The sequence below is a fragment of the Xylocopa sonorina genome, chromosome 1, assembly GCF_050948175.1.
Source record: "Xylocopa sonorina isolate GNS202 chromosome 1, iyXylSono1_principal, whole genome shotgun sequence".
In the NCBI taxonomy this organism is placed as follows: Eukaryota; Metazoa; Arthropoda; class Insecta; order Hymenoptera; family Apidae; genus Xylocopa; species Xylocopa sonorina.
The window spans coordinates 15,584,548-15,610,557 of NC_135193.1; the positions used below are offsets into that span (position 1 = coordinate 15,584,548).

At 42.7% G+C, this 26,010-nt stretch overlaps 4 protein-coding genes across 5 annotated transcripts in view; 2 read left to right on the top strand and 2 right to left on the bottom strand.

Moving 5' to 3' along the window:
- The window catches only part of LOC143423669 (dynein regulatory complex subunit 7), a 90,383-nt gene extending 70,820 nt beyond the window's left edge, over positions 1 to 19,563 (top strand). Inside the window, exons 2-10 of the mRNA XM_076895169.1 lie at positions 15,925 to 16,283; positions 16,360 to 16,777; positions 16,861 to 17,118; positions 17,319 to 17,475; positions 17,576 to 17,642; positions 17,931 to 18,143; positions 18,218 to 18,433; positions 19,042 to 19,275; positions 19,375 to 19,563. Coding sequence (XP_076751284.1) covers positions 15,925 to 16,283; positions 16,360 to 16,777; positions 16,861 to 17,118; positions 17,319 to 17,475; positions 17,576 to 17,642; positions 17,931 to 18,143; positions 18,218 to 18,433; positions 19,042 to 19,275; positions 19,375 to 19,563 — 2,111 coding nt within the window. The remainder of the gene's footprint in view (positions 1 to 15,924; positions 16,284 to 16,359; positions 16,778 to 16,860; positions 17,119 to 17,318; positions 17,476 to 17,575; positions 17,643 to 17,930; positions 18,144 to 18,217; positions 18,434 to 19,041; positions 19,276 to 19,374) is intronic.
- Bili (FERM domain-containing protein 8 Bili) lies at positions 19,370 to 21,581 on the bottom strand. 2 transcript variants are annotated; one of them, XM_076895201.1, is made up of 6 exons: positions 21,339 to 21,580; positions 20,828 to 21,268; positions 20,313 to 20,767; positions 19,956 to 20,114; positions 19,713 to 19,884; positions 19,370 to 19,638 (listed from the first exon to the last, which is right to left on the bottom strand). In XM_076895201.1, exons 1-6 carry the CDS (start codon positions 21,427 to 21,429, stop codon positions 19,598 to 19,600), a joined length of 1,359 nt encoding a protein of 452 aa, XP_076751316.1. In that variant the 5' UTR covers positions 21,430 to 21,580; the 3' UTR covers positions 19,370 to 19,597. The 2 variants fall into 2 exon arrangements, with proteins under 2 accessions (XP_076751316.1, XP_076751308.1); XM_076895193.1 differs by having other exon boundaries at positions 20,313 to 21,268; positions 21,339 to 21,581.
- Positions 21,582 to 21,840: 259 nt separating this feature from the next.
- On the bottom strand, positions 21,841 to 24,029 carry LOC143432656 (eukaryotic initiation factor 4A-III). Its single transcript, XM_076909446.1, has 5 exons — positions 23,858 to 24,029; positions 23,339 to 23,674; positions 23,042 to 23,264; positions 22,525 to 22,779; positions 21,841 to 22,450 (listed from the first exon to the last, which is right to left on the bottom strand). The coding sequence occupies exons 1-5, from the start codon at positions 24,000 to 24,002 to the stop codon at positions 22,198 to 22,200; spliced, it is 1,212 nt and encodes a 403-aa protein (XP_076765561.1). The 5' UTR covers positions 24,003 to 24,029; the 3' UTR covers positions 21,841 to 22,197.
- Positions 24,030 to 24,797: 768 nt separating this feature from the next.
- On the top strand, positions 24,798 to 25,963 carry LOC143433087 (MAD2L1-binding protein). Its single transcript, XM_076910218.1, has 2 exons — positions 24,798 to 25,310; positions 25,381 to 25,963. The coding sequence occupies exons 1-2, from the start codon at positions 24,925 to 24,927 to the stop codon at positions 25,739 to 25,741; spliced, it is 747 nt and encodes a 248-aa protein (XP_076766333.1). The 5' UTR covers positions 24,798 to 24,924; the 3' UTR covers positions 25,742 to 25,963.
- The last annotated feature ends 47 nt before the right edge of the window (positions 25,964 to 26,010 follow it).

Sequence of the window (26,010 nt, forward strand, 5' to 3'; positions counted from 1 at the left end):
ATATCCACCTCATTTCATTCGTTCCTATTCAACGTTTTAGAGGAATTACAACAACGATAGTTTTATCTTTATTTCAACCCACAATCGTCGCGATATTTTCGCCTGGAATAACTTAACCTTCGTGCCGCGAAAAACATTCATTTTCCGAATCGATTTAACTCTCGGCTTTCCTCCGTCCGATTCGCCGATATTTATTGCCACGGGAATCGCGACGCAATTTCCGAAACGTCGCGCCACGGCGTTTCGTAAACGCGGGTGCTTGTGAACGCGCCTTAAGGACACGGTCGCCCACCCGCGCACAACCACATAGAACCAGGCACCGCTATATATATGTATATACATATATACATACATACATACATATATATATATTATACATATATACATATGTACATGCAGCTCGCGTTGCACATACTTGTGTTCGCCGCTCTTGCCTCCCCCCGTCCACCCTACGACCCTCGGCCACGCTTCCTCGAACCCCTCCCACCGACCTCCGGCAAGTACCAGTGATCACTCTCTCTCTCTCTCTCTCTCTCTCCCTCTCTATGTCGCGTATTCTCTCTGTTGGCACCTCTGCCTCTCTCTCGTTCTCTCTCACGGTATACGTCGGTCTCGCTCGCACCGGTTGGTTCGTTTCGGACCTGAAGACCGAAGGCAGATCGATCGGACGATTTTCCTCGGGGTTTTCCTCGGCGACGACCATCCCGCGACGAGTCGAGAAATTGCTCTCAGGGCTCCCGATTCGAGCGGGGAAAAAAATTCAGGTCGATCGAACGCACTCTCGCGAGAGGAACACCGGGGGGGAAAAGAGTGGCAGCCAAGGGGTTCGAAGGGGGGCGGGAATGACGGCTACGACGACGGCGGCGGCGACGGCGTTGGCGTGATAGAGCGAGGGGGGAGAAAGAGAGAGAGAGAGAGAGAGAGAGAAAGAGAGGTGGAGAGAGAGAGAGAAGAAAAAAAGGTGTCCCCAAAGGAAGCGCGGACATCGCGGCTCTCTGTGACGGATTTACGTCGGGGGACGAACGAGGTCACGGACTAGAGAAAGAAAAAGGTAGTAGTGCGACGGTAAAAAAATTGGACGTTAAACGAGGATTATGGTAACCTTGAACGAGTGGAGCACGGTTTTCGCAAACTTTACAGATATATACACCAGTCCATACCACTCTCTTCGCTTCGTCTTCTACACCGTCGATTGCTCGAATTTTCCTTATCGACATTTTCATGGAGATACATCCATTTCCACTTACTTAGAGAGTTTTAAGAGTTCGAGGTAAATCGCGCGTGGCGTTACATCGTGTTTGTCATCGGAACGCTATCGTTGCGATTAGGTAGCGGTTAAATTTATTTTGCGAATAGCCCCCGCTTTGTTGGCGATAAATCAACGTCCGTAGTTTATTTTCCGCGAGAGATACTTTATAAATTTACGATATGCGATGCTGGTCCTCTGAGCGCAGCGGGGGTATTGTCGTACGGAGACTGAGAAAATTATCGGGGCGCGCGAGCAGAACAGTTCGTTGAATGAAAATTGCCGCACGCTCGAGCAGGCCCTTACGCCTTTTGGTCCGCTTGCTTGCTAAGCTGCGTGCGCTGCGTACGGCCGTTACGCGCGAGTAATCGCGCTCGCGAGACGCTTCGTACGGCCCTGTTTTTCGACAAACTCGCCGTGGCACTGTCGCCGACCGATAATTCGAGCCGCCGCAAACTCGATGTCTGTTCGCGACGCGGCGCAAAGTTGGCGGGCGACAGCGGTCCGGGAACGCTCGGTTATCCGGTTAAATACGAAGAGAGGAGGGAAAAAAAAAGGAGAACATAATTCCTCGGGAACGGCCCGCAAACGTGAGATCCGACACGAGCTTTATACTCTCGCCTTTCCCATACGCTTGATAATTTCAACGGTCGCATCGCATTTACCGATACGACGGTAGTCCGATTCGGAGTTCATTCAAGCTTTCCTGGCTTATAATTTAGTCATCGAGAAGCAAAATTGATCAACTGTATCACAGCGTATCACTAAAAACAAGGCAAAGATAAAATTTGCTAGAATCGCGACAAAGTATAAGGATCGAGTTCCCGGTCGAAATGTATGAAGTATTTAATTTGATGTTGTATGTGAATTAATACTGTCAATAAAAATGAGTAATTTGCATGTCGCGGCCCTTCGATGTTCGCCGCTAGATGAATAGCAAATACAAACAGTTTCTCACGAGTCATCACTTTCCCCTTCGGTTCCTGTACAAGGGAATTTGCCAGGTAGCTTTATCGACGACTGCTATCCACAGGCAGCCCAGAACGAAGCATTCGTACTTCCTTTTTCTTCTTTCTTCGCTCCTCTTCCTTCAGTCGCACATAAACAAACTTCCACATGTTGCGCTATGCGAATACACGCGTTCTTCGATAACTGCATAGCTAGCTGAATTGATTTTCTATTACTTTTTGGCAAAACACTAATAATAGGAGATGTACATTACTTTCTAGCATTCTTTGACTATCCTGATAACCAGCTAATAATAAATAATATTATTATCTTCTTTTTATTCGTTCCTCTTCTTTCTTCTTATTATACACCATTTTAATAACCGAAAAGGTGAGATCGTCAATTTCATTACGATGACAAATACTTGGAGTTTAATAGCTACGTTCATAGATGAAATCAAGTTCAGTGCGTGTTCACGAATCCGTGTTAGAGTAGTACAAAGGTTTCAATCTATTTGACGAAGGTCCGATCGTACCATAACAAGGAAGGTTTGCTATCGTCAGAGTGCATACATACATATATAGATACATGGAAAGACTTCGAACTTATCTCGTCCAGATTCCAGTATGAAAGTATCGTTTCCCTTTCTATCGATTGCTCGCGAGAACGGCTCGAAACCACCTATTTAGATTCAAATCTGTTTACTGCATACCTGATTCCATCCCTGCTTAACATATTATGCGTAAAGATAACTGGAAAAAAATATACTACATAAAACGATTTTCAACATTCTACTCCTCTCTCTTCCAATCATTTGAACAAAATAATCGGTATACGCTTAAAGATATGATTGTTTTCTTCCCTATTAGCGAGACATATTTATATATACAAAGCCATTCATTTTATTTCTCGCTTATATCGCGTGCAAGTTCGATATACGTAACGGTTATTGCAGTTTTTCCTCCTTTACTGATTCGCGCGTATGGATACGTGTTAACGTAACGAGTCCGCGGTACGATGAAAAGGGAACCGAGTCGGCGGATCTCGGAGCTTCGCGAAAGTTACACCGCAGAGACGCTTAACGAGAACATAACCTTGTTACGCGATTGGATCGACGTTCACCGCGACACGACGATACGATAATCTTGTCCCGTTATTGTGTAATTGCATTAACGCTTTTGCGCGCATTGAATTTCGCACGCGCGTACGTCTCTCTCTCTCTCTCTGTCTGTGTGTACTGAGAGAATCGACAACCGCAGATTAAATGTGGCGAAATCGTAGATTATCGACGGTGTTCTAGCCTGTTTAACGACACTTCGAACGTGTTACAAAAAAAGAAATCGCTAGTGTCGAGTGTTTATAGCACTGTTTACTTATTTGCACAAGGATCTTCGTGTAACACGTTGTTCAACTTCCTGGCAAGTCCCATGTTATACGAGACCACAACAACTGTTTAACGCTGTAAAGAGTAAGGTTAGGTTTTGAGAAGTAACACGTTTATTAAAAGTATCTTAAAATTCATCGATCGCGCTATGTATACAACCAACCACTGAAGTTAATTTCGAATATATTAGCGAGTCGCAATAGGGATCGTAAGGTCGCCGTTTCGTGTTACTAAATCTTCCTATTCCCTCGCAACGATGTCTCGTTATCTTCCCTCGGAGTCCTTCTCGTTCACTTTTATCTACAGCTTCTGTCTCGGTCTGCGTCCCCACTCGCGCTCGCTGCTCCACTCCTCTCGTTCGCAATCTAATCGCGATAATTTGTTTTGCTTCGCTGCCACCGGAAAAATCGCCGCGCGATTCCGAGACCGAAAAGAGAGACGATCGACAACAATACCGATCGGAAAGCACCTAGTCGTACAATTACGTCTACTTAGCTCGCAGGAGATCGACGATACGGAACGTGAATAGTTGCGTGCGCGCGCATCTGTTAATGGCGGGAACTGTTTAAACCCTATATATTTCAATATAATCGTATATGTATTATATTATTAAGCATTCGTAGTATAATTAATTTGTGTTAGTTTCAGTTACTAATTATTAATCACAAGTAATTCGTTCAGGTTTGTTTTCAATCATGGTAATTTTTTTATCATATTTGGTAGGTGTATTTATTCTTGCCTGTTTACTTTTTCACCGATTTCGATGACTCGTTTGCGAATATCTCGAAAGCTAAGATAGACCGGCATCGTGGTTTTAAATTACTTATAAAAAAATGACCGAAGTTGGTGAGAAGGTAAGTTCGTTAATGATTACCAATACTTAACGAGCGTGGTCATCACGAGATGTTCGCGGTTTGATAAACAACCGGGAACAGTGGGGGAGAGTTGGTCGCTTGAAAGTTCATGGTGGCGATCGATAGCCAAAGGAAGGCTCACTAGTCATCGATAGACGGTAGCAAGACACATATCAGGGGCTGAAATTGGCGGCATAAAGTTCACGTTACCGGCGCTGTCCGCAGCGATACACTGTACGCCGTTTACGTATCGCGCGGAGAGGGGTGCGGGGCGGTGCGGCGTGACGTCACGGCACTACGACTACGCGTTTAACGAGACATCGATGACGTTACTCTCATAAACTCCAGAGAGCTCAGCCACCCACCAGCCATTCCGGTAAACTGTTTCGTCCGTAATTCTCAACTCCTTTCCAAGTATTTAATCTGCCCAACGGAGTTGAACGATCGTGAGTACGGAAACTTTTATCAGTTCCGTTACTTCGTTCGATTCCACTGATCGCGTTTCGAATGACCGACAGGTTGTAAAGAAGCTACGATTATTGATAAATTTATACGGAGCTAGCGGATTTTACGGTCCAATCGGATTCGAAGCTTTCTTTGACTCAACGTATTCTTCGATTTCCTTAAACAGTTTCCTAATATCGATTATCGATCGGTCGAAACGCAGAATTACGCGTAATTAAAAAATGATTTTACATATTCGTCTCGAAAGTGGAAATCTTTTAAACGAGAGTTAATCCGACTGGTTCGAAAACGATCGAAACTTACGGCTTCTTTACGAGTTTTCGTTTTCATGACTTACGCGTTCTTCTTCTACGAATACTGTTCCCCGCCGGCAGGTGTCGAAATCAACTTCGACCGAAAGTCAACTTATTTAATCGAAGAGAACCAGTGATTAGCATAGTCGGATCCGAAATACCATATATTATGCGGCCATCACGATTTCACGTCCCAGAGATTCTGGTTTCGTAACAGCATTTACTCGGTGGAGGACGCAAACATTCGGATTGTTTTCTCAGACGCAAAGGACAATATATAATACACGAGGATCGTTTTCAATGGACGGCGTGGTTCCTTACCAATATCCTCAAGAGTTAGTCACCTCGAGCACCCTTAATTCGATTACTCGCCGATCCTCCGAACATTCGCTTCCTTCGCTTGCTCTTCTCTGTCACTCCGCGCGCCCCCCCCCCCCCCCCCCTACCCGTAGCCCCCCTGCCGTTAACTGCCTTTCTATGTACCAAATCGAACGGGCGCCATCAATTTCAGGTAAGTGCACCTAGGGAGGCATTCTACGCCACTGATTTCACAATAAACCTCTTTGTTTCTCTCGCTCTATGTATATCCCGGTTGATAATCACCATTACGAAAAAACGCGAACCGTTTTTTTTAAACTCATATTATTCAAGATATGATCGCCGCGTTATTTACGCTATAATTATGCGAACTCTGGGTGTACAGGTGTAACTACGCGTGCCGTATTAGCGGCGGTAATTACGCGGCCGTCCTGACGACCAATAAAGTTAATTGTATCGTGGCCACGGCAAATAATGATAATTAACGACGATCGAGGATCGGCGAGTTTCCAACCGGCTTCGCGAGGCTTTTAAGAACCTTCGAGAAACCGATCCGCTCGTCGGAGAGACTATACCGACAAAGAAACGTTTCCTAGCCGTGTGTCCCCCTCCTTCAGCGGACAGGACCTTGCGCGTCCAGGGAACCCATCGCGTGCATCGTCGCCATCATCTTCGACGTATACATAATTTCGTTCGGTCGCTCCCTAATCGAGCCCTGTCTCCCTTCCTGTCTGGCCCAGGTTTAGCTCGTTTCCATTCGCCGTCGTCGTCGTCGTTGTCGTCGTTGTCGTCGTCGTCGTCGTCGTCGCCGTCGTCGTCGTCGTCGTCGTCGTCGTGGCCGCGGCCGCCCCCTGTTTTCTCGCATCAGGTGCGTCACGAAGCTTTCGCAGTGCCCGGAGGCATCGATTTCGTCGCCCAACCGATGCAACCTGATTTCACTCAGGTTCAATCGTTCAAGATCGTGTTCCCCTTCGCGAGCAAGTAATTTCGAGACCGGTTGTCGATGTCCCCACCTCCGAACTCTGTCTCTTTTCGGGTAATCGAGCAATCGTGCGAGATTCAAGACAGACCGGTGTGTTTCTAGCCGCTCTTTGCGCCTAGACACGAAGAGACCCTACTTATCGTAGCGTCGAGGTAGAAGAAGGTCGAGAAAGGGGGTTGCGATAGAGCGACGGTCGAGGGGTGGTGGACGAAGGATGGACCGAGAGAGAGCCAGGCAGTTCGGAAGGAGGGTAAAGGGGTTTCGTGGAAGGTGGCAGCAGAGGGTGTAGAATGGGTCGCCGGTAGGGGGTGTAGAAGGGTGGACGGAATAGGGTGGGTTGGCGGTGGTCGTGAAGGGTGGCCGATGGTGGCGGACGCGGGTGGAGAGAGCGAGGGGAGAAGGTAGGGTGGAACGGGGGGACGCCTAGCTGGAAACGCGTCGGTTCGCCGGCACACTAAGTATAGGCGTCCTCGCGACGCCGGCCGTCAATATACCACCCCTAACTAACCCCCCGGGGGGTCCGTGGGTGTTACTGGCTGGTAGAGAGTGAGACGGCCGAGGGACGAAAGAAGGGGGCGCGAGGAGCGTTGGTGCGAGAGATGCGAGGTCGGCGAGAAAGGAACGCGCGACGAAGAGAAAGATAACCGGACGGATATAGAAGGAACGGAGACGGCGAAAATGCGAAGAGGGTGAGTTGCTTCTGCACGAGGGATCGTCGTCGTCGTCGTCGTCGCCGTCGTCGTCGTCGTCGTCGTCGTCGCCGCCGTCGCCGTTCCCGTTGCTGTTCCCGTTGCCGTCGTCGACGTCGTCGTCGTTCTCCTCGCCGACGTCGTCCTCTAGTCGATGTGTGCGCGAGGGTAGGTGGGCATCATCCAACCATCCTATTCCGTCCTATCCTCCTGGCGCTATCCTATCCTGCCGTAGCTTAGTTTAGCTTAGGGCCCCTGCCACCCAGGAGCTTGCTGCCGTTAGAGTGAAGGAGGGAGAACGGGAGCGGATGGAGATGAGCGTAGGTAGAACAAGGACGGGCAAATACCGTGTGACGATGGTGAAACAGAGAGAAAACCCTCTGGTAAACAAAGATAGAGAGACGTAGAGAGAGGAAGCGAGAGGGAGAGATGGAGGGAGCGAAATAGCAGGAGAGGACGAAGATAGGTATATACACGACTATAGGGTTGGTGGTAGGACATTGCGGATATATTCGCCTCTATCCAGCGAGCCGGCTTCCTCCGCGCACAGCGTAGCAGCATCCTCTCCAGCGTTTCTCTCTCCTGGCCATCCTGCGACGTAATCAGCGAGAGAACCGCCACCCACCCACCATCGACCCCTTTCTGCTCCCACCTCCTCATCCTCCCCATCGACCTCATCCTCTCTTGTTCTTGCCTCCTCATCCCTCCTTCGTCTCGCGTCTCACCGCGGCCACCTACCGCTAACCCGCCTCCCTCCCACTGCCATCCGCTCGCTCCCGTCCGCTTTCCGCTACCCCTCGACCATCCCCTTGCTTTGGCTGTCGTGGCATGCATCTATCCGGACGTCTATCTACCTATCTATCTCGATGCACTGGGTGTCCGCCCGAAAACCGGCTGACTTTCATTCCTCTCTCCTTTCTCTCTCTTGCATCGGCGAGCTCTCATCTTTGACCATCGCTGTCCCTTCTTCGCTCGCGCGAAACAGACCATTTTACCGCACGGTGACGATCCGCCGCGAGATTTCGCTCCACGATGGGATCGTTCCACGTTAGATACCTTAATGACGATCGCGGTTTCAGATACCCGCATAATTGTAAGTACCAAATGCTTAGTAGTGGCGGTATTTATGTCATATACGAGCGACAATGCCTCGAGAAAGAGTCTAACGAATGGCTCAAACACGTTGAGCTTTAGTATTCTGATGAAAACTTTTCTTACGAGGAACTAATAATTAACATAAAAGGACAGTAGTTTTGTTATGTGTTTAAGTTCAACTACGATCTCAATGATGTGACACGCGTTAGAACTTGTTCTCCTCCCCGCCCTTTTTCTCTTTCTTTCTTCTTTTCATTTTCGGCGCGAGGATAGCGCTGATTTCATTCATAAGCATTCACGGTACTTCATAAGGTCCAACCTGACGATCCTTAACGGTACTCCAACCTTATTTAACGTCAGTCTCTCAAAAGTGCTTAAAGTTCCTTTTAACGGGGAAACTTGCTCCATAAACGAACAGCGCGAACCAAAGTAACCATCGAGTTAGCTACCCGGATTAGAGAAAGAATCTGGAATAAAGTTGCCGCGCGCCTCTAAAAGGGATATCTCGAAACAATAACGTTCGCGCCGTATTCCGCCCGAATCATCCATTTTTACGATCGAATTAGCAGTTTAACGCCTTAATTAATTACCGCTCGTCCGTACGGCGGGTTCCCCCTGAACGGAAGGGACCGCTTTTAAATAAGAAGGGGGGAAAAAAGTAAACCCAACGATGATTTCGAAAGAATTCGCGTACGAAGTATCGCTCGCTACCGGTAAATCGCGTTAAAAGGAGGACAGGTTTTTCTATCGGTTGGCGCAGGTATCGCGAAGCAATTATGAAGGCGAGCAGGGACGAATAACCGTGCGGGAATATACCTTCGTGTACACGTGTATCTGTTATTGTGATATAGATGTTAATAGGTTAGGGGGTCTCCGGAGAATGTGGGGTGAATCACGATTTCGATAAGGGTTTATATTCCTCCCGCTCTTGTCCGTTCTTGCTTCCCTCCCTCCCTCGCAACTCTTCCCTGCTCGGCTCTTCCTCTTTCGTCTCCCTCTCTCTCTGCCCCGTTCACCTCTCCGTCCATCCTTTTCGTCATCCCGCTCTTCCTCTTTCTGCGTTACGCCGGCTCTGGCTGCCACCGTTCCTCCCTCTTCTTCCGCCGCTCGCTCATTGAAAACCGGCTGTAGGGCTTCCAACGTGCCCGGGTTTGCACGTATACGGGTGCTTCCCTTTCTCTCTCCGTTCGATGAGCGTGTGTATTCACACGAGCGCGCGCTGCTTCGCGTGTGCGTTGAACGCGGCACGGGGACACGCGTGTCCGTATACGTACTTACTTACTTTATAGCGGCGACGTCAGAAACACGTGTACGGCTCGTTAGAGCACGCCGAGGCTCTGCTCGCCACCCGTTCATGTATCACCGGTATTTGTAACGATCGGTCGTCAACGGGGACAGCTCGAGGAGGCCTCTTCTGTGGCTGGCCGAACGCTCATTTGAACTCATAAACGCTACGCGGCTTTTTTTTTTCTTCTTTTTTTTTCTCCCACTATTAAGGCGAAATTACACGCTTCACTTTCATTGAGCAAAGCGAGAGTAAAGTGAACGGCGTAGATTATCGTTCGACCAAAGTGTACAACCGAATTGTAATTTGCGCCGCACACTTTGCCCCTCGATCGTGTCGAATGAACTGTGGCTGTGCAACGGGATAACGTGTAAATTTGCCTGTAGCGTGTCTCGCGTTCGACTCGAGGCTCAAGTGCGAGTCAAGTTCGACAGCGATTTATAGTGAACACATTTTCCTTTTCTCCTTCTTTCCTCTCTCTCTCTCTCTCTCTCTCTCCGTCGAACTGTTTCGATATCGTCGTTGTGCACGAGCAAGTTTGTTCGTTGTGATCGTTACACGAAGTGAACTCAATTACGAGTCGTTGTGAATTCGTTAAACGGTTTGCGAAGATTCGCAAGAAACTTCCGGGTGTACGCGGTTTTCCCGTTGAAGTTCAACCGGTGTTACGAAAACGAATACATAGACGGTCCTATGAAGTTTAAAACTAGGCTCGTGCCGGGGGTACTTCCACTTTCCGTTCTACACAATCAACGGTATAATCCGTTCAGCTGGGCGACAAAGTTACGAACTTGCTCCTCCGTGTCTTACCAGTAGAAAGTATTCTGAACAGCTGTTACGTAAATAGTCACCATTAAGCACGAAAGGCTAGCAGAATTTGAATAACGTCGCCTTGTTGAATTCTGGATTTTTACCAATTTTTAAGCAACAAGTATTAAGAGAGTTTTGGAAATTTTTATTCTGGAACTGGTTCCACCGACTGGTACCAATTACGGTAATCTGAGCTTATAGTGAAAACGTTGGGTATTTATATGTTCGAAGATGAATGAGCTGTAGTACAGTGGTTAGTGGACAAACGACAGGGCGAATAAAGTACAAGTTAAAAGTGTTTGAATTTAAGGACTATGATTAAGTTGTTTGAAGCATGACGAGTTTTGTATTTGTACCTAACTAAATAAACATTTTTTGAATTGAAATTAATTATTCTGTTGTAACTTGGAAATCTTGTATAACGAAAAATACTTAAAGTTCTAAGCAACTTGTTTTTTAACAATAAAATTGATTACGTAGGAAGGTATAAAAGTAGCAAAATTTGTTTCATCAACAGTCGTTTAGTGGAACCGGTAAGTTGCAAAGGGTTGCGAAAGAAATGGATGATGTATATGTGACGACGCGTGTTCACGATGCTCAGACGCGCGTTTTATAATTTTCGCTAACCGCGAATATCGCGGATTACGTAACCGCTGCTCTATACATAACTAAGCTGAATTGGAGCGAAGCCGTCGGCGTTCGCGATTAAGTAGAAGCACCGTATGTTTCTTCTATATATCATCGACATAACCGTAGTCATCTGGTGGTAATCGCGCGTATAAAGACACGGCCGCTTCATGCTGAGCGACGTTGCCAATCATTTCTTTCTATCCCGATCATTCGCGAGAGCGCAACGTTTGACACCGGTCAGTTTCATGTTCACTCAGAACAACCACACATCACTCGAATCTCTCCTTTTTTTCTTGATACACATGCACCTTTGTTTATCATTATTTTAAAATTAAACCAATTTTTTCGATCGATAATTACCTTATCACACGTTCATAATGCGTTGTTGACCAGCTTAGGTTCGGATGGAAACTCGACGCACAGCTGCATATTCGATAAATAGCTGGACGTAAAGCGATCGGAACCTAGAAAATAACCCAGCTCTGATCCAATTACTGTATTAATTCTACTTGCGAGTATTGGATTAGAGTTGGACTATCTTCCAAGCACCCGTAAGGTAGCCAGTTACGCTATTTATCGAATATGCAGCTGTGCACGGTGTTTCATTGGAACCTAAGCTGGCCCATAGGACCTTATAAACACGAGATAAGACGCAAAGTGGCCAACACAGAGCTAATACAGATACATGCCCTGTTACAAACACACGCTTCTAAGCAGAATTCACCAGAAAAAAGTTGTCCGAAATGTTGACTTTTAAAAAATATCTAAAAGTCACCGACAACCAAATAGGTTTTCTAAACAATTACCGAAGTACATAGACGACTATTCTATCTTCTTCAGTGACTGACAACGAAGGCAGCTTTCAATGCAAGTTTAACTTAATATTTCATAATGCTTCCCGCTTTCTTAAGGCGGATTAATAAAGTACACAAGCGCAGCTTCATCAAATCGTTGTTTACTATCCAATATATTTGCTTACTGGACACTTTCCCAGTATCAGAGGGGGTACACTTACGAATGATACTCGCGCGATAAAAGCCCGTACCTAAACGCGATAAAGGACCGCTTCTCAAAAGCTGATCTTGTCCTTAGCTACGTATATATATATGCATGCGATTGTACCAACCCGCGAGTTCGGTTTCGTAGTTTTCCGAACAGCCACGTGCTACACGGACAGGCATCGTGGCTAGTCCAGGTACCTCGGCACGGTTTGCAGGGCATGTAAACCCTAGGACGTACGTATATATATATATGTATATATACATAGATGCGTGTGTATTCGTGTAGGGCACCCTCCGCCTGGTCACGTAGGAACCCGCGCTCGCGGGCACACAGGGAAAGCCGGTAGAACATCTAGTCGAGGTACATAGGGACTAGGTACTATCTAGTATCTAGTAATACCGGGTACTATGTACGTACGCGCCGCGGACGCCAAATAGTGGTTCGCATATTCAGAGAGATAGCGACGTCGCTCGGTACGATCGCCCCTGATTTAGGCCTCGTCCCCTCTCTCTATCTCTCTCTCTCTCTCTCGCTTCGATCCCCGTAACCCCACTCTATCTCTCTCCCTGTCGCACTTCATCCCTCCTTTACCTTCGCCCTCGGTCGTTCCATCTCCCAGCGCGCGGCCAACACATCCGCACGCCGTGGATCCCACGGCAGTGTTGATCCCGTGCACGTACACGGGTCTACACGCAGCACTCCGGTCGCGTCCACGGATAACGTCCTCGATACGGTGGCCAGCGCCAGAGCACGACATCGAGGCGTCCCGAAAAGCGCTATCTCGCGGCACCCCGCTCGAACCCCCCGACCAATCGCCGCTTCGATCCACGCTTTCGACCGTCGCGCTTTGATCATGTACCTAGCGAGTGATACCTACGAGCATCGTCTCGGCGTAAATCACGTCCTCTGTCTCTTTCTCTCTCTCCCTCGCCTGTCCTTTTTCCTGAACCGTAGATCGGAAGAGGAAATCGATAGCGTGTGTTGCGGAATTAACGGATTTTTGTCCTTTTAAATTGTTGCACCCTTCGGATCGTATAAGTTCCTCGATCGGACTTAAACCGTGCCCCTGTTCAATGATTAATTGCATCAAAAGAATCACAAGTATTGTGCGCCATGTATCGTCAGATGATTTAATTCTATGCTCTTGTGTAAGCTTTGTTATTTATAAATTGTTGAATTAAGTATTATAACGAGAATTGCCGATGATCGCGCGATTCGTTATCATATTCGTTGTATTGGCGCAATAACGACAATTATCTTGACTGTTCTTCCGAAACGGACCGCTGATCGATCGGCGTGAAACTAGAGAGGGAGAGGTGGTAGTACTGGACCGCGAAATCTAAAACTTTAATTTCGGGCTTTTCTATGTATCCGAAATGTGAACGTAAAACTTGTAGCCGCTGCGGATAGAACAATGCGTGTATAAACGCAAGTAAACATCGAATGCAGCTTATACAGACGTTACTAAACAACCGTCTTCGCTGTAGTAGTTATCGTGGTCGACTGTCGCGAGTGTCGAGTGGCTGACGACCCAACAGAGATATCGGCCTCGGTATCTATAGGATGTCTCCCTTAAATAAAAATACGACTAATATTAGTTAGGCCATATATTTTTCCGCGAGGTGACCAGCCAATGCTTGTCCGAAACTATTTGACATTACAGATATTGTTCGTCGATAATAAAGCAATATTCTGCTTACTTTGAACGTACAATCCGTGTTTTAGTAAATGATCAGACGTAACTAATTCTATGTGGTACACCCTGTAGATACTGAATCGAAGACTACCAGCAAAACATGTACAGAAAGTTTTTCATCAATGTCGCGAGAACTAATAAAGAAATACAAATTTCTTAATTTGCACTACTCTTATTCTTCCAAAGTCGTGTCAACGCGTTGACGTAAATGCCGTTTATAAACGTCCGCCAATTTTTAGGAAAATTTGTTAGAATAAATACTGATTTCATTCCGTAAATTTGAATTGTTCATCGAACTCCCCGAGAATCAACGTAAGAGAGTGTTATTTCAGACTCGCGATCGAATTATATGTATTAGTGTTTGAAGTATCGCTAAAGTCGTGGGAACCTTGAAACCTGGCTGGGTATTTTCGATATGTTCTCGTACCGATCGTTATAGTACCACTAAATCACGAATTCGATAAAGAGATTACAGTTGACATCGCTCTATCCGCTTTAAGCCGTTCCGCAAGTCGGAAAAATCTTGGTGAAAAAGTCTCTTTGGTGCGAATCAACTTTACTCTCGAAACTGTCTATTATACATGGATTCTATCGAAACGATCATAATCTTCGTTCCTATACTTACACACGCACGAACAAATGTATAACTCTTAATTATTTCAGTTTCTCAATTAGAACGCTTTAAAAGAGAGATGCGTACATTGTAGAGAGAAATAGAAAATTGCAGTAAAAAGTACCGCGAAAGCTGATCCTTTAAGTAACCGAAGTTTCACATCCGAGCACGTTCCCCTTTAAAATATCTGCAAGCTGAAAAGAGAAACTTCGACGACAAAAAGGGAAACGGTACAAAATTGTCGATATCTGTAATTTTCTTTTTTGTACCGTTCCCTAGAAGGACGTGTTACAATCGAATGAGAAATACCTATTAGTAATTTATGGCGCGCGTCGTATATAGAATGATATTCGAGCCATGAACCGTTCGTTCTGGCTGTAAATTATCGGCGGCGACGTAAGTTCACGGTTGAGAAACACTGAGCGCAGCTGCCGCGGCGGCGCTATCTCCGCGTTGTCTGCTACCTCACACCCTCGTCTTGCGTCCCACGTGGGTGCCGGTCGAAGGGGTCGCGAGGAACGATGACGCCGCGCGGGGGCAAGCGAGGGACGTAGGGGGTGGGCAACGGGAATGGGCGAGGAAGCGGGGCCGATGGATGGCGGGCGGTGGCGGCGGTGCCCGAGGAAGGGATCAGAGGATAGGGTGAGGTTAGGTTGGGTGGACAGAGGGGGCGGAAATGGGTGAAGGGATCGAGGGATAGCCGCACCACCCACTGACCATCTCTGCCCTATCCCGGCCCAGACTACGCGATTGCAAAAAAGACTACCTTCTCTCCCGTTCCAAGACACGAAAGGGCGAGGCGCCTCTTCGACTTCGATTTCGGAGCATCCTTGGGGCCTTTTTCACAAATTTCGTGAAAAAAAATTTCGGGGCTGTGAGAGATGAATAGTATGCATTTGGGGAAAAGTTTATCGTACCTTGTTATTTCATCGTTTCTATTTCCTTTCCATCACTGTCTGTGTCATCTTCTCTCTCTCTCTCTCTCTCACTCTCTTTTTCTGATACACGATGATTCCCGTTGCACGGTGCAGTAAATTCTACGCGTAGATCATAATACAGTCTCGTAGGTCAGGGACCGAGAAATACGCACGCTGCCACGTGCTCGGTAGCGTATTTCGATGTGTACTCTTCTCGTGTGGACGATTAGTAGCTATGTGTGGGATGTATTTACTCTTTAGTATTGTTATTATTATTACTTCTGCGTTTTCACATGAAACTAACGGTAAGAGATGTTACGTAATCTATTAACGGTCGGTTATGTAGTCGTTGCGAAATTGTGGCAAGTGATGTATTTTACCGACCGCGATCTACAGTATCGTCAGACACGGGAATAGGATGCAGGATAGGATGAGATTACTATACGGATAGAGTATACCCATTCATCCTGCGGGACTTGGCGTTCCATGATCTGCATTACCGATCATGTAACTGAACCACGGGTTTTCATCTGCCCTCTACAATTTAAAATGGAAAACTCAGGAACTGTGCTCAATCCAAACACTGTAAAACTGAGTTGACCGAGTTTCTAGACTTTGGTCGAGGAATATTCTTGCCTATTGAATTAGAACTATTCCGTCTAACTGAGATTGTATTCCTAATGTCGTTTCTGTTTACAGCCAAAACAGTTGCGCTCACCAACATGGTTGCAAAAGTTTCGAAAGGGAAACTGTTTCGAGTGTGCAACTTTTCTCGCCAGCCTGTTACTGGCGCAGGGATACAACGCATTCGTGGTAAGCGGCTATGCATCCAGAGAGCAGACGTTATGCGATTTGTCAAGGGAAACTTGCCCTTACATACCAAAACCGGAGAAACCGCATCGACCGAAATCTGAACAGCCTCAAATCACCAAGTACAAACTGAAACCCGTTACCGAGTACAAAAGTATATTTCTGTCAGAGTTAGAAGACGAAAAGGCGAAACAATTGGAAGAGAAGTTACGTACAGCCGAAAAGGAACAACAGAAATTGATCGAAGTAACGAGCAAATATTTTTTCCTGGTTCCAGATTTGTCGTTCGTTTTTGAAAAAAAAAATTAATGTTCTTGTTTAGAAATTGGAGCAGCTTCCTGTAGATGAGTATTGGGGACACAGGATACACGCTTGGGTGGCGATCTTATCAGAGTTGGGAGGACTGAGAGATCACGAGATACCTTGCACGCTTTTTATTGAACCCGCCACTGGTGTATCTTACGAGGCCGCAGATGATGACACGGGTCAATTGTATCTCGGCGTAGAAAGTATATGGAACGATAAAAATTACTGGGTGAACATGCAGTCATCGACGAGATCGTGCGTAGACATTGTATGGGATTTAACGAAAGTAAATTTGTGGGAGCATTTGCTACCTGGAGAACCGTGGACAATGCGCGGGGTAGGAGAAGAAATCGACGTGGAGGCCGCTGTGCAACAGGAGAAACACTTGGACATGCCGGTATCATACGTCGATGAAATAAATATTAACGAAGAAGGTGTACAAAAATTTCGTTTGCAAAATGTAAACGTGTTAATTTAAATACCCAGGTTCAGATTCGTGATTCTGTTCTGCTTTTAGATTTCGAAAGACGATATCCGAATGGCTCGAAAACGATGTATTATAAACGCGTGAAAGTTGAGTTCTATGCACCGTATTTCCATACCGATGGATTAGTACAGAAGATTACTATTTATGATGATTATAATTATATAACTCCTGTTGAAGTATACGAGTACTATGCAAATAGATCTGATAATCTCGTAGAAACTCGAAGGAATATGATCGACGACACTGTCGTTGATTATTATGCAAGGGGAAGAACAGATCAATGTAAAGGTACCTTGACAATGTAATTTCTGTTCACATTTTGATGCTTTAACGACCGAGTCCACCAATTGGCGCCCTGTACGAATACATAAATCTTGTTCGATAGTTTTTGTTTTCACAGCATTTTTTATTCTACGAAAATCGTCCGGTCGATAAAGCGTTAATATGCGTAATCCACATTTTTTTCACGAGAAAACTGAAATCTGCAGAACATCGGTATCCCACCACTGATACTCGTCAAGTAGACAGCGAACGAATTCTAGATTTCTATCACGTAGCTCGTTTCGACGGATTGTCCAGACTTGAGACGCATCCGAATTATTTGACCCAGCATTTTGTAAATCGCGACGACTTTCTCTGTTACCGGTAAGTGATATACGTAAGTTGGGACTAATTATTTTATATGTAAATTATTGTAACGATGCGCGTGATACTAAAATTAGAGTTTCGATTGGCCCGAGAACAGGCACGTGCAATTTTCGCGAGACAAGAAGGCCAGTCATCTGGATGACATACATTACCGGAATGTTACGGTAAGGTAGACAGTGATCGTTTTTTGCACAAGCAAGATAATAGCACAGCTTCGAACCATTGATGGAAAAAACATTGCGTTAATACAACATTGCAATTTTGTTTTTTATACTCTTAATTGAATAACGTAAATTGCCTTGTGAAAGTTGCAGACGGATCGTCACGCTACTGTAACGTTGATCCTGAATGGATTAATTTGCAAGATATTACTTGAGATTGGAATTAAGATCATAAATATTGCACGATGGTGAATTACATGCATAATTTGAGATATTTGATTAAATTTATAGAAAATCATCGAGCACTTCGATAGAGACGAACGGATAATCGCACGTAAAAATATAGCGATTCGTGAATATGCTATGGATGAGAATGAAATACGTCTTACATACCATTACGAACGAGGTCAATTTTCGAGAGCTTTTCGGAAATACGTAAAACCTCCACTGGCGGAGAGAGGAAAACGGCTCAATATCAATCCTTCAATGACACAGGGATATAATGTAAGATTTTAACAGTTATTTCAATGTCCGCGTTAAATTAGAACTTGTATTCAATTTTATTATTTGACTTTCAGCCCCTAAATGAAACTGACAAAGCTCTGGACTTGCTATACGAGCTGGACGCACAACTGAAGCAAGAGGATGTATCTATATCAGAAGTCAGAGTAGCAGAAAAGGAAGTATCCGCCTTTCTTGAAGTAAGGAAGGCGGAATATTTCACGCCAAGATTATTGATATCTATATACGATAAAATTGGTAGGAACACGGAATCTTCGACGGATATATTAGCGGTATAAAAATATTTACGATACGTATACATGCTCAGATAACAGAGCAAATAGTTTTGTTGCAATTTCTTATATATTTCAGTAGTTTCATTGTAATTTCCCGCTTTAGAGGTAAGAGAGAGAGAAAGGCATATAAGAAAGCTATAAGAAAGAGTGAGACAGAGGCTACGGACCTTACTCGGGAACCCCTGGTGCCATCTCTGTGAAAAGTGCTCAAACTGGTCGCACAGCGGTATCGACAGCGAAGTGAACTACTGAAGCACTACCGCCATCTCTTGGAGAAGCCCTGAAACTAATCGGTTATTAGTTTCACTAACTTCCGCAGAGATGGCGCTAGTAGTTTTAAGTGGTTCACTTTGCTGTCGATAACGCTGTGCGACCAGTTTGAGCTCTTTTCACAGAGATAGCGCCAGGGGTTCCACAGCAAGGTCCGCTGCATCCGTCTCACTCTTTCCTATAGTTTTCATATATATCTTTCTCTCTCTTACCTCTAAAGCGAGAAATATAAAATAAATTACAATGAAACTAATGAGATATATAAGAAATTGCAGTAAAACTATTGAAATATACTTGTTACTTAAATTATTTGTTACGACTATTGTTAAACGCAGGGTGAATGGTCACAGTCGTCAAGTCAAATAATTACTGACGATGTGGATTATTTAAAGCCATACCTGGCTCGTATGGGAAATCCGTTGGAATTATCGACATCTGACGCGAATCTAATACTAAACGAATGTCTTAACGACTACAAACAATTACACATACGCAGAGCGAACAAAATATTACGTGAATTCGAGGAATACTCACAGAAGTTGGTAAAAACGCAAGCGTTATTAACGCAGGTGAGATACTTTATGTAAAATTCGCCGTTATATTTGTACGATACATGTAGAAACGATAAGAAATGTAGAAATGATCCTATTTTTTATATATATATATAGAATGAGGATCTGACTCGCGAAGAAGAAGACCAGATATTAGACAAAATGAACGAGATCAATTTTTACTTGCAAACTCTAGAAACCAGATTGAATCGTCACAGAGAGTTAGTTTCTAAACGATACCAAACGTTAGTGAACCATCTGCATCGAAGTCCTCATCTTGCAGTACTCGGAAATGATTCTCAGTGACTTATGTTAAAAGTATTATATGAAAAATAGAAATTTACTGAAACGACCAAGAACCCATTTGTCCGATACATCGACCTGAAGTAATTAGAAAAATATTAAGTATTATCTACAAACACGTGCAAGCGTTAATTGATTTGTACACCCCTCACCTTCATCGTCAAAGGTGGCTAATGTAAATTTACTAAGTTTATTAGTAAAGCTCCCAGTATTGGAACCTATCGCATGGTCCGTTAACCGATCAGTATTTGCAATGTCGCCATTAGCTCCGTGACGTCGATGTTCCTCGGCGAATCCAGAAATCAACGTGTCCATCATTATTGCCTAGTGGTAAAATAAGCTTTTGTAAATAGTTTAAATTATCAAAATCGACTATCCTCCTTAACAAATCATACTTGTCTTGAGAATACTTGTAGGATCTTATAAACTCTCGCTCCGTTCTCCCGTACAGGGAATTGTAAAAATAAACACGGTAGACAATCCAGATTACTTTCGTCTGAAGGCTTAGCCATTTCCCAACTCAATTCTGAATACCTTAGACCCAACAATAAACTCTGTAGAAAAGTTATTTTTAACATATTACCGGAACGATAATTGATAATCATTAAACTGCGGTTATTTATGCAAATTCATGCTTTTCTAAGGTCAGCCAAAGAAATGGACTCTAAATGTATCCTTTTACAACTTCAAATTGACCATAACTGCATATACATCCGCAGTCTAATAATCATGGCAATGCTTTGATTCCTTACACATTGCATGTCATCCACGATATATACACCCGTCGAATTAATAGCTATGAGCACGTGCATGTCACGATTTGTGATCCACGATGCAAGGCCTCTCACAGGACGCTCGATCTGTCCTTGGAAAAAAGCCGCGCCATAGCACGGCAAACTCCAACAGAACTCTAAATACTTCCTGATAAGTTTCTTCGAATTCGTATTGGTTCCCGTGTGATTTGGTATCCTTTTGTATTGCTCGAGAAGACGAGCCTCCGGTGCTCCTTTCCCTCCTACTAATCCCAATCCAACGCCCAGACCTAACAGCAGGCTGGGCGAAGTGTAATGATGAGGCAAAAATCGACCGCGATGCCTTCTGAAGAATGCTAACGTATGAGTCTGAGGATTGTACGGGCCCAATTCGATACGAGCTTGCAATGCCCCCAAGCTCGCGTATCTCGCTTGCCCCTCGCATGGGTAACGTCCTAACATATACGTCCTATTTATTACACATGATAACAAATTCGTTACATAAAATTGCTTACCTTGCAACACGTTATTTCTAGCTTCTGCATACAGTAGCTCTAATACTTTGGCTTCTTTTATTTGCTCCTCATCCGAACGAGAGAGGAATACATTCCTCCTAAGGCATAGCAAAGGTTCTTCGTCTGTCTCTTCGGTTTGAGAACTATACTTTTTTACTAAACGGTTCCATTTCACAGCCAACTCTACTGGCTTATGGTTTGGACGTAGTTGAACTTCTAATCTTGAAGAACAGAGCCATAAAGCGAAGACAGTTTGGCCAGTGAACGTAGGTGTTCTTGTTAATCCGAGTTCTCCTTCTGCCTGTATCATAGCCAGAATTTGATGTGCAGTGGAATTTTGTTCGATATCCATTGTCAGAAAAATTCCAGTCATTAGGTATACTGCTATTCTTACGCTAGATCTTCCAACGTTTAGATATTGTGATTGATTCGTCATTATTGCTAAACAGGAGAAGGTGTGTCAATATTTTTGCATAGAATGAAATGTTTATTCATCATTGTTGTTACTTACAAGTTGATGTATGTCCATCTGGTTTGTAATCATTTTGATAACGACGTACGGGCTGTCCTCTTCTAATTGTACAATCTTCCTGTGTTTCCATGTCATTTAGTTTTTGATTAACTACACGAACTATATATTTTTACTTATGTTTAGATTTCATTTCAAAATATTTATATGAAGTGTTCTATTCAATATTTATTAGTGTGTCACTGCTCCTACGAATATAATTGAATGAATTATACTGTAACAAATTTATAATAACACAAATAATGTAATTTCTAAAAATATAGATACTAAGAAATATTGTTTCCCCAGCAGAACAAATATAAAAAAGCACAGTAAGTTTACAATTAATTCCTCCAATGTACCAAACACCAAAATACTGCTCTGCTGCCATCTAAACTAGGGAACCAGTTATTGATTATTTCTCCTTCTTGGGAATAAGAGACTTTAATGTTACTCGTGATATTTTTTATTAACAAAGAAAGGTAAAGCAATAAATGTAGCTAGCTTTATAATATACTTTTTACATATTTCTTTAATGTTATCTATTATATTAAAGGTACAAAGAGAGAATAATATTAATTTTATATTTATTTCAGGGTTTTATTACGTTCTATAAGTTTAACAAATTCTTTTCTCATTCTTATTGTTTTCTTTTCGCAATAAGATATTAAACGTTTAGCACAAAAAATGAACGTTCGTTTTGTACTCCATAAAAAAGTGATATACTTTTAAAACAGTAATGTCACTTTAAACTATTGTTGTCCAAAGACAAATGCATCGTGAATTATTTTTGGAGAAAAATCTCGAGCAAAAATAGATTCTTTACATAAATCATTATTTTATACAATGGTGAACCTTAAGATTATATCAAATCTGCTACATTCATAGGCATCTCGTCGATTTGCGTCGAATAATATTGTTCAATGTCTCGAAGAATCCTTATATCATCGGCTTTTACGAAATTAATCGACACACCTTTCCTTCCGAAACGTCCGGATCGTCCTATTCTATGAATATACAACTCACGATTGTTGGGTAGATCATAATTGATCACAAGAGATACCTGTTGCACGTCTATACCCCTTGCCCATACGTCAGTTGTAATTAAAACACGACTAGAAAACAATGAAATAATCCAAATAGAAAAAGTTATACCTACAATATTACAGTGCATATTAAAACAATATACCTTTGTCCAGAACGAAATTCTTTCATAATGTTATCCCTTTCCTTCTGAGGCATGTCACCATGCATAGAGCAAACTGTAAAATTAGCCTCCCTCATTTTCTCTGTCAACCAATCCACTTTACGTTTTGTATTGCAGAAAATTACTGCTTGTGTTATTGTCAATGTATCATATAAATCACATAATGTATCAAATTTCCATTCTTCCCTTTCGACAGCCACAAAGAACTGTTTTATTCCTTCTAGCGTTAACTCATCACTGCAAATAACAATGAATTAATCGTAATAGAGCATCATTAAAGTGATGATTACTAAAGCACCCACAGTCATTTATCTTTAGTCAACTATTTATGCTAAATGGAAATTAATTTTGATTATTAATTTCTAAATTTGGTTGCTATAAAACATGTATCATGTATGAGAATATTCCACGCTACACTTGTTCCCAGGTGTTAAATGACACTATCCAACTGATGAAATACACAATGCTGAACTGAAGAGTTTAATAAAAATGAACTTACCGTTTTACAAGGATACGAATAGGATCCGTCATAAATTTACTGGTCATTTCAAGAATCTCGTGTGGCAATGTCGCGGACACCAAGACAACTTGTGTCGCAGGTGGCAGGTATCTGTACACATCATAAATTTGTTCCTTGAAACCCTTATTTAACATTTCATCTGATTCATCGAGAACCAACATTTTTATCGCTCTCGTCCTTAAAACTCTTCTTTTTATCATGTCTGAAAATTATTACCCTCAGTAATCATATTCTATGCTTAACACTTCTTACAGTTACTTCATATAATTAAGCTACCAAATACTCTGCCGGGTGTGCCTGAAACAACGTGCTGTCCATAATCTAACTTTCTGATATCTTCTCCAAGATTAGTGCCACCTATACAAGCATGGCACTGAACATTCATGAAGTCTCCTAACGCCAAAATAACTTTCTGTATTTGAGTGGCCAATTCTCTTGTAGGAGACAGTACCAATACTTGTGTTTCTCTAACTTGAGTGTCCAACGACTGTAATATTGCAATCGAAAACGTCGCCGTTTTTCCTGTACCAGACTGAGCTTGTGCAATCACGTCCCGTCCTTTCATTATAGGCTTAATGGAACGTTGTTGAATAGCGGATGGTTTTTCAAAACCTGCAGTCGAAATATTATTTTACTAAATACTTATATATAGGACTGGAGAGAAATATATTTAAACTTAAGTGCGGCATTACTAATATTACTGATATTATACAGACTGTATTTACAAATATAAGGTGACATCAAGTAAATAAGGTTATGTTTAGATAGAACCCAAAGAAGGATAAAACTAAGTACCGTATGCATAAATTCCACGCAGCAACTCATCTCTGAGTCCCATATTATCGAACGTAGGAATAACTTCCACATCCTCACTGGTTTCAAACTCGACATTTGATAAATCTTCTGTTTGAGCAACGCGACGTGATTTAACTTCCGCCATCTTTGTAATAACATGAAAAATGGCGCGGCACGAATGACGTGAAGAGCGTACGAATCAACTGGTACGCGTACGCAATTCATACAAGCCAACATAGGAACACAAATTTTTGTTAAACGTTACCAATGAATTTTAATTTCCCCCTTAATATGTGATTATTCATTTCTTGCATGGATAATATCAGAAACGCAGGCTTTAACTTTACGAGTTTATCGATTAAAAAATTAAATGTATATGAATCTAAATATTGTTAGGGAATTTTATAGTTATTTTGACGTCATATTATACATATATATACCTATATGTTCATCGAGATTATTAAATGCATACTTGTTGGACTAGTTCGATTTCCGGTCGCCTCGCGGTAACACGGAACTCATTTGAATTCTTTAAATGACTGGACACGTAGAAGAGGGCGCTTGATATTTCTACGAACCAATCAGATTATGGATACAGGTTAATGTATCGACATTCTAGAGTACAAAATACGCTAAAAACGCTTACTTTTGTGCAAACATAATTTTTGTATCGATGCTTTTCTAAAGTTAACCTGTATTTTCAGATTTTACGCATCGAATGTTTACAATTTTGGAGCCATTAAAGTAATGTTTAATTGAATACAGATATTGTTTCGCGCAAGATAGAAATTTTTCATCGAAGAAAAAAGAAGAATGAATGAGTGTAACTCGAAGAAGTTACCAAGTTTACTATCGGTATTGACAGATGCCTTCGAGTTTCGCAGCAGCAAATAATTCGAGTTTAAATTAATATTGCACGCGTGAGAATAGTATTTTGGGCAAGTACAATGTATCCGAACGTTCGCGAGAATATATTTTAACAATCGAACGCATGAGATACGAAGTCAGTCGATCAGGTTATGTTTGGATATGTTTAAAGCGTCATTGGGAAAACAAAACAAGTCAAAATGAATATTAACGTAACGCTGGATGAACCTTTGACTAGTAACAATTGCGTAAAGCTTGTGACCGAGCTTTTGAAATATATTTTGTACCAGAAGCAACAAATACCATTTACGTACGATTCGTTGTGTCAATTGCATATGAAATCAACTGACAGAAATTCGTCTTCCGTAAGGACATTGTTAAACTCTTTGAAAAGCACATCGGAGCATTTAATTTCGCAATTCCATCTCAAGGGATGCCAGATCAAAGAAATTGCCATTCTTATCGGCGCAACGATAGTATCGCCAAAATTGTACATCAAGGTGGAATTTCCGCCAAATATTCTTAATAGCCAAGAACACTACGAATGCAAACACGCCTCTAGGAAAATTTTGTTAAGTTTAATGAGGTCTGTAGAGATAATTCTTAATTAATGATTACTTTAAGCTATCAATTTCTTAATAGAATCATTTTTTTAGGTCAATGTTAGAGTGTTCGGAATTTCAAGATGCGTTAACTCTACCATTGAATCCCACAAATACTTTTGTGTTAATACAAAAAAGTGATAGTAATTCGATGTCAGAATTCTTTTTACCTAAACCACAATACGTACCTCCAGTAAAGACATCGAATTGTTTTGTGATTAAACTGCAGCATAACGATCAAATAAGATGCAATTGCGCAGATGTGGTGAAAGTATACAACGAAGTATCAGAATCTAATTATAATATAAGCAAGGACGTTGAATTCGTCAATAATTTAAACGCGAATGTCGCGCATGTTCCATATCAGTGGTATCAGTCCAGAGAAGTGATCAAAGGATTCAAATTTTTAAGATAACGGTAGAACTATTAGCACAATTATAGTACATTGAAATGACATTTTCTATTGGCTTCAAGCTTCCAATTAGGTTTGAAAAACTGATGAAAAAAATTAATTTTAATCTCTTAATTACAATATAATGAAAATGTATAGATAATTACAAATACAACATAAATCATGCATTAAAGTAAATGACAAAATGTTGATAGCAGAGAGTATATACATATATGACGGTTTTTGTATGTTAAAATTGTTATACAATCAATAAATAATTATATATTATTATT